Below are 12,682 nucleotides of genomic sequence, written 5' to 3'. Positions count from 1 at the left end.
CATTAAGTCAAGTACATGAACTTATGTGAGTAACTTACTTATTTTAACCCAAACCCTGATGTTTTCTGAAACCTACCCAAGTAGTTTTGTTTCCTGAACTTGACCGAGTAGTTTTTGTGCCTTTATTTTTAAACTGTAACTGACGTTGCATATTTAGTGCAAAACTGACGCTGGAGGGGCGACTACAGCATCACAGAGTAAATCAAAAAATAGCCTCACTTTTAAAAGATTTTTGTTTTTGTCTTGCATTAAAATTAAAGAAAGTCTGTTTTGAAAATGTAAGGAGCTGACAGTACACTCATTAAGTATTTGTACTTAGTTACCTCTCATCTCTGTGTATATATAGTGAAATATTGAATCCTGAATAAAAGACAGCTTCACCTTCCTGACTTACGTAAAGCTTTGAGACTCAACATTGCCATAACAAGCTTCATCCAGTGGATGTCAGTAAATTTCAGTGTGGCCTGGCGCGTCTGTCTGAATTGAAGTGTGTAAGCTGACAATGGCCTTAACCTTTTACAACCTGGACACTGTAAGAGACCAGAATTAAACATCTGTTCAGTGGGACACCGTCGGACGCATGTCTGTGCTGGGAGGCGACCACCAGCTCTGAACCCTCACTCTGGTTCACATCCAAAAAAGGTTTCTACAGAAGTGCTCATCCTAACGGCGCGGGTCAGAGAAAATAGCTTATAGAGAAACAGAAATAGGTCGAGGTCCTCGTCATTTTTTTATCTAGGCTATGCACGTTCCCGACGGGTGTTTGGGGATAGCCTGAGGTTAGACCTGAAAGAGTGAATCAAAAATGGAATGGGTCGTTTTAAATAGGGCAGATGTTTCTTTTGCGCACGGCAAGTCAGGCATTTTCTCAGGCGGTGTTCAGCAGTCACATCAGAGAATAGAAAGCAGGGGAAGGAGGTGCGTGACGCTGCTGTCTTCACAATACAAGCAGAGTGTTCATTGTTTGAACTGAACACAGGGCTATTTTTCATTTGTCACCTGCTCCAACACAGAGTCTCAAAAATAGATGCTGAAGTGTTCTTGTCCCTGTCAAATAAGGTTTTTTTTTTTTATTGTAACACGTTTTCCACAACAGTTTGTCTCTTTGGGGGAAAAAAGGGTCATGCAGTTTCATTGTAGGTCTGAGTGTGATTGTTGGCTACCTGGGATCACATACAGTTTCTACAACCCTGATTCAAAATCAGTTGGGATATTGTGTAAAAAATCAAATGATTTGCAACTTTCAGACAAAAAAGTTAATGTTCAAAATGATTAACTTGTAAGCTTATGCAGTGTCACAACATTAATTTTTCACCAAGATCTTGTATCGATGATGGGAGAGTTGGGCCGCTGTGTAAAGTCTTCTGCTGCACATCTCAAGATTCTCAGTGGGGTTAAGGTCTGGACTCTGTGGTGGACGATCATGCTCCCTGAACCTCTCTTTCACAATTTGAGCCCCGATGCATCCTGGCATTGTCAACTTGGAATATGTCCGTATCATCAGGGAAGAAAAAAATCCATTGATGGAAAAACCTGCTCAATCAGTATATACAGGTATTTACATTGCTGAGCCTCACCCTAAGCAACTAAAGCAACCCCAGCTCCAGAGTCCAATCTTTATGCTCCCTAGTAAAACTGAAGCCTTTTTTCTGATTAGCCTCACTGATAAGTGGTTTTCTTAAAGATACACAGCTGTTTAGTCCCAATCCCTTGAGTTCTCTTCACACTGTGTGTGGAAATGCTCTTACTTTACTATTAAACACAGCCCTGAGTTCTACTGTTGATTTTTCACAATTTGATTTCACCAAACATTTCGGTGATCTCTTATCGTGATCATTCAAGATTATTTTCTGACCACATTTCCTCCCCGAAGATGATGATTCACCACCACTTCCTTCCAGGTTTTAATAAAGCGTTGGACAGTTTTTAACCTAATTTCAGTAGCTTCATCAGTCTCCTTAGTGGTTTTCTTTGCTTGATGCAGGCCAATAATTTGACCCTTCTGAAACAGAGTCACATCTTTTCCACAATATGTCTTCTAACATGGTTGTTAAAGACATGAGAAGCTGCTCACTGCATCAGTTAGAGTTAAATAACTTGTCAGCTGAAACATATTAATCACTGCAGTAATTATTAGTAATTATCCATCTATTTGTTTAGTTAAATCCAAGTGGTGACTCTTTTTGGCCAGAGAGTTTATTTGTATTAGTAATATTTCAGATATACAATTCCTTTTATGGTCCGAATTGAATTTTAGATATCTAAAAAAGAATTCCCACTTGTCAAAATGTCATTATAGATTCTGTTAATGTATGTATCTGAAATGAATATGCATCACTGCTGTGATGTCTACACAATATCTACGACTGAGTTATCATGGCCGGTGCCTCCTGCAAATCTTTTGATCGGTGTTTCTGTCGCTACATTTTATTCCCCTCCTCAGTTTCGGAGTCAGTGATGCATCAGGACAAATAAACTGAGGCACTGTAGTGGGATAACAGCCCAGCCGCCGCCATCAAACGGACTGACAGCGTTTGATGGCTCACTGACTGATGCGGCGAGTCAACAATCAGTAAATCAGACTTTCAAGTACCACATTTGGCCAACAGTAAACGCACGGTGCCGCTGTATTTCAAAGCACGACGCTCGAACAAACTCTTGTACATAAACACATTTTTATTCAGCCTGATATAGGTTACACATGAAAAAAAATCAAAGTCTAAGAGAACTACTTCCCTTTGTGGAGCTAATGATATGACAGTTTTAAATCAGCTTCAGATCCCCACTTGACAGCTTTCAACATTAGCTGCCGTGGGCTGTGAGGAATTAAGCATAATCACATGCTACGACTGACCTGAGGCTTCTTTTTTTTTTTTCTCCTTTCTTCAAAAAAAAAAATAATACAAAAAGAAAACACATCCCCTCAGCAGTCATTATGTATGTTTGCTCACTAAATGATATGGAATGTTATCTTGGAAATGCAAAAAGAAATCTGTTCTCTGCAACAGCAGAAAACAAGATAAGAAGAAACGGAATAAAAAAAAAAAAAGAAAACTGATTCCCAGAATTCTGTTCCCAGGCTGCTACTGTGTGTGTGAGGCATCAAGAAAAACACCACCTCAGTCCAAAGTGTGTTCAACAACAAAAACAACTGAAACCTGCCGCTGTGTTTCAGTGTCATTATCCTCAAAACGTGGATATGAACAGAAAACACAACCTCGATGCTCAATAGTACAGAAGGTACATTAAATTTACACTGTTGCAGATCAGCTTTGGAGTCTAATATATTAGGACCGACAGTCATAGATACAAAGCAAAGACTGATGAGGGAAAAGAGGGCGAGGGTCTTAACATTTAACTAGTGTTAGTCGTCTTTTTTTTTTCTTCTTAAACTTGTAAATTTCACAAAGTGCAAATTTTCATTTATATTACATCATAACCAATTTTTTTTTTTTAGAAACTGTTCATTTTCTATTATATAACAATGAAAAATGGAAAAACCTAGCCATAACCAACCCTCCTCCCCAACCCCTTCCCACCAGCTATCCATCAGAGTATTTTTAAAAAAAGGAATCACTAAATACATGCTGCAATGACGCCCACCAATTTGTGTTGAAACTTGACCAAAGCCTCCTTTTTTTTTTAGGCTCCTTGAATCTCTTACAGTACACTGTTACTGTCAGCGTGCGTTTATAGTTAAAATATATATATTAATCTATCATTAAATAGTATGCCTCTTGCACAGTCTTGCATGCATTGAAGAGCATTTTGGGCAAGCTGTACAAGAAGGAGAGGCGTGTGGACGGACTTGCTCAGGCTGTAGGCTCCGGGCCAGGTCCAGGCACTCTTTCGCCACCTGTAAACTTTTTTTTTTTTTTTTTTTTTTTTTTTTTGCCCTTTACTCCTTGCAACCACGTCAGTCCAAAAGATGGTTCTCCAGTGTGTTTTTGTCGAGTTAGAATATGCACGTGTGTGTGTGTGTGTGTGTGTGCTCTGTGTGTGTATGTGTGGTTCTAAACTCAGTTTCACAAAAGAACTGTGTTGATCACTGAAGTTTTGTTCCAAGCTTTCGTTGTCTGTTCCTAGAAGGAAAAGAGAATTGAGTCATGAAACAAAAAGACAACAGTCTCAAATGTAGTTGAGGCCTGGTCACACCAGAGAGTAAACACACTGTGACGTCACCCACTGGTTTGTAGACTACCACCTCATTTGAAAAGGACAGATAGAGTATACATAGTAGGAATGTTCCTGGCAACTAATTTCCCTGTCGATTTAATGCAAATTTTAATTTAGACTAGTTGACTAGTCTAACAGTAAGAAAACACTTGGAAAGCAGTTAAACTGAGCACAATTTATTAACTGATAACTTGTAACACTGTCTGCAAAAACACTGTGTGTATTAAGAGCCATTTGAAGCTGTTAATCACAATCACCAGATCGTATTTTCAATGCTGCTGAAATGTGTGGCACACTGTACATTAACCTTCAAAACATGACAACAACTTACTAAACGCTTCACCTTGTCAGACCGAAAAGGATCACAGTGTCTAGTGGTAAACAGCATTGTTCACCTGGAGCCGACGTCAGCTGCCAGCTTGACACACAGTGAGGCCAGTGTTAGCAGTTCTAGCAGCAGCAGCCTGCTCGCAGGTTAATGTCTGTGTCTGTGCTGAATGTGGTTACACATTACTCCAGTTGAGCGGTGATATATCGGTTTATTCTGACACAGCCTACATTCAACCTTATTTTCATTTTCTAGATTAAAACACTGACAAACCATACTGGTTTTACAAGCTGTCATCTGTCTGACTTTGCTGATAACAACGTCCGGGGTTGGTTGCGCCATCAGGACATTCACGCTGGGTGACAGTGTTTGACAGTCTGCATTACATCTTCGAGACAGTTAACTGGTATTGTGCTTGAGTAAAAATTGATAAATACTTCAACTGACTAGTATTTCTAGCAAGGGTGGCAACGTTTAATCATACGACTGACAAGTTGCGTACATCCCCAATATATAGACAAGCTGAAAAACAGCCAACTGAAGCAAGCATCAATGTTCAAAGCAAATGCTAATTTGCAACACCCAGGAGGGCTTTTATGAAAATAAATGATTGGAACAGTGAGCTAAAAAAAAATGTGATCAATTGATACAACAAAAATATAATAAAACTTAGTGAAAACTGAGCACAGCAAATAAAAGCAAACATTTTAAGATATTACATTTAAAAACTATACACAAGTACAGGTTTGTTGCACAATTAACCAGGATTTGGCAGCTTTCAGGATCAGGTAAGGAAAAAGCTGCCTGAGCAAAAGATGTTTTACAGAATGGAACTTTAAAGTTGCCACTTCAAGCTGCTCTGTAGTTTGTGAACATATTCAAAGAGAGGCTGAGGACCAAGTCCATTTAAACATATGTGCACAGGCTTACATAATGAAAATCAATGAAGTTTGCAAATTTAGAACACGTGGCAATGGTGGTACCTTGTCTGTTTCTTTTCGAGGCGCGATTGTAAAGACACTCAACAGATTTAATTGCAGACTGGTTGGTCTAAAACAATTTGGGCTTTTCCACTGGCACTTTCAGCCCAATTGAGTCAAACCATGTCACGTTGATTTGCATTTTCATTACCACTTTTACTGCGCCAAGCTGTGCCAAGTCGCAACCGAGATGGACCTACTCCGGAGTGGGGACAAAGCGAGCCAGACTCACCTCCACGTGGGCTGCGGTAATGTCTCACTGACCGTGGCCAACCCCTGATGACCCTCCTTTTCTCCCCCTAAAACAAGCAAGTGTTGTGATACTCAGCCCATGTGTGTGCAGGAGAGCAGAGAGGACGACGTTTCTAAAAGTGTGTTCAGCACTCGGCTCTTTAGAAGGTAATCTCTGTGGTTTGAAGTTCAGTTTCTCTCCTGCGTCGCTGCTTGCTCTGTCAGATAGCTGCTGAATTTTATTGTCATGTTCGCTATGACCTGTACAGAAGCCGTGTTAAGTTACTGCTGATGAACACAAAAAACGTTCCTGGTTTTGCTGCTTCATAATAAAAAGCTTTCGAATAACAGAATAACATGGGACTTTTATTGTTAAGAATTTATTGGAAGTTATGTGTTTATTTACTGTTTTACAGCTGTGCAACTTGAGCTAAACTTATCATTACTGGTCATGAGACACACCTTCAAGTGAGTACACCTGTTGTGATGGAAATGCAAATCCCTGCAGTGTTGGGATGACGAGCCAAAGTCAAACCGAGTCAAGCCAAGCCAGCATGAGTATGGAAAAAGGGTACAAGTAGTAAAACTTTATGACAATTGTGGGAACACCTCTGCTCTCCTGCACAGACAGGAGTTTATCTGAGGGGGAGAAGGACGGTCGTCACGGGTTGACCGCAGTTGACCCAGCAATCCGCTTGGAGGCAGGTCAGGTGTGCTTTGGCTAGACTCTGGATGTAGTCCATCTCAGGCGCCACAGGTTGGCACGGTATTAACGGGTATAGAAAAGCAAATCAATGCAGCGTAATTTGACGTGGTGCAGCCAAAAGGGGAAAAGGAAAAACCCTTTAGCACCTCCCATGTCACCAGGATGCAAAAGTAAATGTCTGTGTGCCATTTTCTGGTGTGACCAAGTCTTAATGGTGATAGATGTCGTGTAACTTACCTCGCCTCTGATCTGGTCACTGTATACTCAAACCATAAGATGTTGGGGATCAGGCTTGTGTCTCGCACCAGGAAGTACTCTGATATTGGCCTGTCAATCGAGAAAAAGGAAACTGAGTGAGAAATTATCAAAGTGGACATAAAACGGCAGTTTTATCCTCTAATTCAGGCTGAGGATGAATCGTCTTCCCCTGTGACACAAGAAGGAAGCAGATTAAAATGAGAGCACTACTCACCACGCTGCTATTTTGGGGAATAATGGTGTCAGCACCTCCTGTGTGAAAAAGAACCAGATTATGCCAATTATACTACCGGCCACTCCGCCATAGAAAACCTGGCTCCAGGTGTGATACAACAGGTACACCCTGAATGAGAGAATGAGAGAGAGGGACAGAAAACAAAATACAGTTAAAAAACACACACACACACACACACACACACACACACACACACAAACTGAGCTTGGAGTCCGAAACTAAACTAAGTCTTGCAGCTTGCACTTCAAACAGCATCACACTCAAGTGTGTCACACAGGAAGCAGCACAAGTTGGCTTCCTTTACAACAGTGTGAGTGGACTGGTTGACCAAACAGTATTCAAAAATTTCTTCTCCATCTGCCCAGAGCACAGTTAAATGGCAATAGTTGGTCATAATTGATGAGCTTCACATATTTTCAGAGCTGAAATATGCCAATAAATAAATTATTTGATTCATAAGTTATTAACTTCATGAAAGATTCCAACAACAAGTTAATAATCCATTGATATTTGAGGGTTTTCTTTGTTTTCTATGGTGTTAAAATTAATATCTTTTCCATGCATTAGCTATAACTGCTTTGCTTTTAAAGGGACAGTTCTGAATTTTTGAACTGAGGTTGTATGAGGTATTTAACAACAGTCAGCGTATAACCTCCAGTAGATGGCGGTTGACATAAAGCCAGTTTGAAGAAGCAGCAGGAGGAAGCTCAGCAATGTACTGCTGTGGACGCACAGGAAAACTTATTTTAGCCTCTTTAAAAAGGCCCTTCCAAAGAATCATTATCAGTTTAAATGTATTCTATGTCTAGAATATTTTTCCTGCTTTACCTCACCATCATAAGCACATACATGAGCCAAATATTCAATCATACTCAATCTTATCTTATTTGCTTGACCAGACTCAAGCAACGAAATTAGTAATTTTACCTCACAGAACATGGTAGTTGCTGCTCTGCGTGACTCTGCTGAATCCAAACTGATCCTTGAAAACACTCAAGTCACACAACACAAACAAACTAACAGGCAACATTACAGATTTTGCCCATGGAGTCTGGTTGGTTTGGAGAGAGCCATATGGTCTGACAGCAAGGTAAAGCTGTGAAAATATTCTAATGATAGGGTACACAAATTAATATTGATTTTTGAGGTGGCTAAAAAATGTTTTACTGCTGACCCTGTCCACAGCAGTACATTGCTTAGCCTCTGTGCTGCTCCCCATTGCTTCTCCAAACAGGAGGTGTGCCAATTGAAGTAGGTAACTTCAAATAACTACCATTTTTACATAATTCCTAATTTTGTATGCTCTGGATTTAAATGTTCTTTAGACTTCAGAATTTATCTGGATGATTTGAAGGAGCTGGGAGTGTTGGTGGTGGTGCTGTCAATCCCTCACCTGCTGTACGAGACTGATAAGGCTATGCCCAACAGGATGATGGACAGTATGTGTCTCCACAGCAGGTCCACACATCGAGCATTGTTCGTTTGATGCATTCTGGGAAAAAAAACAGAAGAAGAGATCAGCATGAGTTCTACGTCATTTTATATGAAATCAAACTGTGATACAATGCGTGCATGCATGACACAAAAGACCCTTCGTTAAGCCCCTCCTGCAAACAGCAACTGTCGAGGCATAGAGCAGCAACTGTAACTAGGGCATCACAGGCCTGTCAAGCCTTGCATTTCTCTACATGTTGAAGCGGTGAAGAGTGATATTCTATGTCTCGGTCTGGAGAGTGGCATCTTTTTTTTGTAGTCTTTCAAAAACAATACACACAAAAGCCAATGTGTGGGGAATGGATTAAAGTTTATCTTCATCTGCTCATTTGTCCACTGCAAATGTGAACATGCTTGGTTAACTAACACTAGTTTAATACCTGCAGTAATGTGAGAGCTAGCTTTATCTTCATTCTTCAACAAGTTGTACAGAAAATGTTTACTACACTTTGTCATTTCATTTACAAACATACAAACTAAACTTTAGCTAGCTGTTGTACTTCTAATGTCAAAGCTGTACAGTTCCACCCTTTAACCTCTACAAAGACCAAGAAGAAACAAACTCACCTTAAATAAAGGAAAAGAAAGAAGTAAACAACAAAGAACCAGATAAGCTGGGAATGACTGGAGGGCATCCCATATTCTGTGTGCAGGGTTGTGTGAGCCCCTGAAAAAAGACAACAGAACCTGATGTAAATATACATTCACAGTATAAAGTACATCTTCATATAAATATAGAACCAATCACTGTGGTTTGGATAATAAACTCTAAAACTAACATGAGCAGCTCTCATTAATTTAGTGCATATTAATATATGGCAAGGATTGGGTGATTCCACAATATATTTTCAAAATATCTGTGTGTTTATTCCTTTTGAATTGTTTTAAAAGCCACTTGATATTTTTTTTTTACTTTTGTGTGGAACTCATTTCTTTATTGCATATGAAAGTACATATGATACAATATACTATACTATATAACCTTAGTGGCTAACGATTTCCTGACTGTCTTTACTCATTTTCACAGTGTTTCTGTTGTTATGTTACATGTCGATGGTGCAACTGAACATCACACCCGTTAAATGATTGGCTGTTTATGTGCCACTTGTAGCCCACTCCATTATTAAGGGATATGATATGTTGTTTATTAGCAAGGGAATAATTGGTATGAGTTTGAGGCATTTTGCATTAATGCATTTCTAACAATTAAACATCTCATTGAAAAATTTTCTTATTGAAATTGATCAGGTGTCTATTGCTGATACATTTCAGTATCATTTTATTGTCAAGGCCTAGATTGATATCAGAAAAAGATATTCTGAATATTGTGCTGCTCTTGCAATGCTACCCACCCTGCCAAACTACACATAAAGACAGCAGCTTGTTGCCTCACTTACCTGCACATGGGCGCGGCTCTCTGAGAATGTGCTTGAGCAGCCAGTTCACCCCCTCATTCAGGATGAGCCCACCAAAGAAGGAAATCTGTACACACACACACACACACACACACACACACACACACACACACACACACACACACACACAAAACACCACATGAGCACTTACAAACGTCGGGCATGCTTGACACCACTGTTCAGCCAATTATCAGCTACTTTAAAAGTGATTCTCTTTATGAAAACAAGAGCAAAAGTGTATGTGCAGAACTCACTGTGTGCAGCTCCCGTTTAAACACTATAAGTGTAACAAAACCCACAAGGATTGCTATGGGGAGGAGACTGATGTAGGCCAGCGCTTGTCCCGTCAGATCACCTGAAACACAGTGACACAGTCTTCATTTTAAGTCATATCATAAACCCCAGTAAAGTCACCTAGCAGCACTGGTGGGAGTGACACTTTGAGGTACTCAGTGAACCCGGATGGTTGAAATATTTAACTGGGACTTCAGGTAGAAAGCTCCGGCGGCGGAGTAGCTTAACAATAACCGAACTAATAGACCACATTATTTGATTTTGTTCATTCAAACAGCTCGGCACAATGTGGTTTATGCTAGTTATTCTAATAGATATCAGGCCAAGGAGTGTTGCTTTAGAAGGGAACCCCAGACCCGCGAAAGAGCTCGCGAGAGTCATCACTTAAACACAAACCATGGACATCTGCTAACACTCACTGAGTGCTTTCTGTCCCAAAACCTTAATAGATTTTAACGACAGCATCGCCTTATTGTAAAGCAAAATGGGTTTGTAGGAGAAGCACAACAAAGAAACAACGCGTACCATTCTCGCGAGATTTATGCATATCTCTGGATCCCTTCTACACTGAACCCAAGCAGCTAGCTACTATGTTAGCCACAGTCCTGGCTACAATTCTAGGGGGTGAAATAGCTAGTTATTTCCTACACCGTCTTGAATAATATTTAGCTGTTCAGAATGAGTGAATTTTGTTGAATAATTCTGACAGGTCACGGCCCATTCGCTAAATCCCGAGAGAACATATCAAAGCCGATATTAAAACAGCTAACAGGCTAGCTAGCCTTCATTGTGGACATTGAGACCAACCGCGCATGCGTCGCTGTCTCACAATTTGGCAGCCCTGGTTACATTCCCCGCTGTGCTCGAGCTTTGACAGCGTCTCACAATTTGGCAGTATCACCAACGGCCGTGTCCATTCAGTAGCCAGCAAACACACGCACTCTTCGAAAATAACAAAGCGGCTGGTGGTTAGCAGAGCTTCGGCAGCTAGAGAAAGATGTTGAGTTTACGTACCCTCCGGGAACTCTACGTGTGTCAGAGATATGGACCGCCATCGAGGTGGTGCCGAGCACTGCTCTTCCAACGCCATCTTACCCGGACACAACCGGGCAGTCCCAGCGAAACGCCCCAGACACGTGTCTAACCAATGGTGAACGGAGCTCTGTGTTGAAGCGGGTCCCGGCAGCGGAGCAGCCGTCCAATCCCAGCCGCACACTGCAGATGAGATGTTCTGCCCATAGAGAAGAATTATTGAATGAACAAAACACACAAAAGTCCAGCACTCCACATTAGCAAACTGTACCCATTCAAAAAAAAGTTATGGATTTTACATAATTACTAAATTAATATAGGTTACTAATTACTTAACAACTGCAAGTCATAACTATAAAATCTGCAATACATTAAGAATCTAAAAATGATTTATCAATAATTACAATGCTTTATAGATGAGTTACAAGCAAGAGTAGAATTAGTAGAGAATTCCTGTTTTTACTGTTGATTAATCTTCCTTGCCCCCTAGATTAAACGATTAATTGTTTTATCTATTAAAAAAAAAAAAAAAAAAAAAAAAAAAAAAAGGAGGTGGAAATTAGTGGAACAAGAAAAAGAAATGAAGCAGTTACATATAAAACCACAGGAAGTGGAGAGGATATAAATATGTGCATTTAGTCATCTTATTATTTATATTGGCCTGGTCCGTGTATGAGTGTTTTGTTTTTTCTCTTTAGTTATGTCTTTTCTATTCACTGTTTGTTCCATTCCATGGTGTTTACCGTGGTTACATGACACCTCACATTTTGAAAAAACAAATAATATCCCTTTGTTACTGTCTGACATCTTCCAAGTGCTTGTTTTGACCAAACAACTAAGAGACAAGGTGTTTGCAATATCCAAGCTCACCACTAGATGCCACTAAATGCTGGTCCTTTTTTCCCCTCAAGTATGTTTAAATGTTGTATGTTTAAAACCCAAAATATAATAAAGTTCAGATGACAAAGGGGCATTACATTTGCACCATCATATGCAAGGTACAAAAGAAAAAAAGAGGGGTTGGGGGTGTTCATAGTTAGTTAATTATTATAAATAAAATAGAATTTATACTATTACATAACATATGTGACCATCTTCCTAATTGCCTGCCAGTTAAAAAATGTTTTGTTCATGTCATGAGCTGTCAGTGTTGACCTGAACTGTCATCCTCCATACGCCACAAAGCTGCTCTGCTCATGAAATGTGGTGTTAACTCACAAAAATAGAAATAAAAAGGTAAAGGCCTGACAAGCAGATTGACAGCCCAGCTGACAAAAACACACCTGCAAAAACTGAGAGCTCCTGCCAGCCATGTAAAACTTGCAAGTCTGATGCAGTGTACATAAAGTATGAATTTACTGCTGAACATAATGTCTGAGTGCCCCAGATGTGTTCTCTGTTTTACAACCTTCTCAGATGAGTGTTTAAAACTGTCTAAACTTCAGTGTGAAAAGTTGAAAAAAGCACCCTACAGAGGTCGCAATAACAGCTGACCTTGAATTTTAAAGACAGGCAAAAGGGGGCCCTGACCAT

General features: G+C 40.1%; 1 protein-coding gene across 1 annotated transcript; it reads right to left on the bottom strand.

The window, feature by feature from the left end:
• Positions 1–2,658: 2,658 nt before the first annotated feature.
• On the bottom strand, positions 2,659–11,285 carry dolpp1 (dolichyldiphosphatase 1). Its single transcript, XM_084746492.1, has 8 exons — positions 11,132–11,285; positions 10,078–10,178; positions 9,806–9,890; positions 8,976–9,075; positions 8,308–8,406; positions 6,894–7,022; positions 6,659–6,748; positions 2,659–4,082 (listed from the first exon to the last, which is right to left on the bottom strand). Exons 1-8 carry the CDS (start codon positions 11,205–11,207, stop codon positions 4,046–4,048), a joined length of 717 nt encoding a protein of 238 aa, XP_084602618.1. The 5' UTR covers positions 11,208–11,285; the 3' UTR covers positions 2,659–4,045.
• Between the last annotated feature and the right edge of the window lie 1,397 nt (positions 11,286–12,682).

The sequence above is a fragment of the Lutjanus erythropterus genome, chromosome 20 (genome assembly GCF_056507025.1).
Source record: "Lutjanus erythropterus isolate fLutEry1 chromosome 20, fLutEry1.hap2, whole genome shotgun sequence".
Taxonomy (NCBI): domain Eukaryota; kingdom Metazoa; phylum Chordata; class Actinopteri; order Lutjaniformes; family Lutjanidae; genus Lutjanus; species Lutjanus erythropterus.
Note: the sequence above shows the minus strand (reverse complement) of the source record. Positions and strands in the feature narration are given on the sequence as shown.

Excerpts from the sequence above, each read along its gene's own strand:
- dolpp1 (XM_084746492.1), bottom strand. The coding sequence starts at position 11,207 with ATGGCGTTGGAAGAGCAGTGCTCGGCACCACCTCGATGGCGGTCCATA. Across the intron at positions 10,179-11,131 it reads ACACGTAGAGTTCCCGGAGG|GTGATCTGACGGGACAAGCG; the intron begins GTACGTAAACTC and ends ACTGTGTTTCAG. Across the intron at positions 6,749-6,893 it reads TTCCCCAAAATAGCAGCGTG|GCCAATATCAGAGTACTTCC; the intron begins GTGAGTAGTGCT and ends CTCGATTGACAG.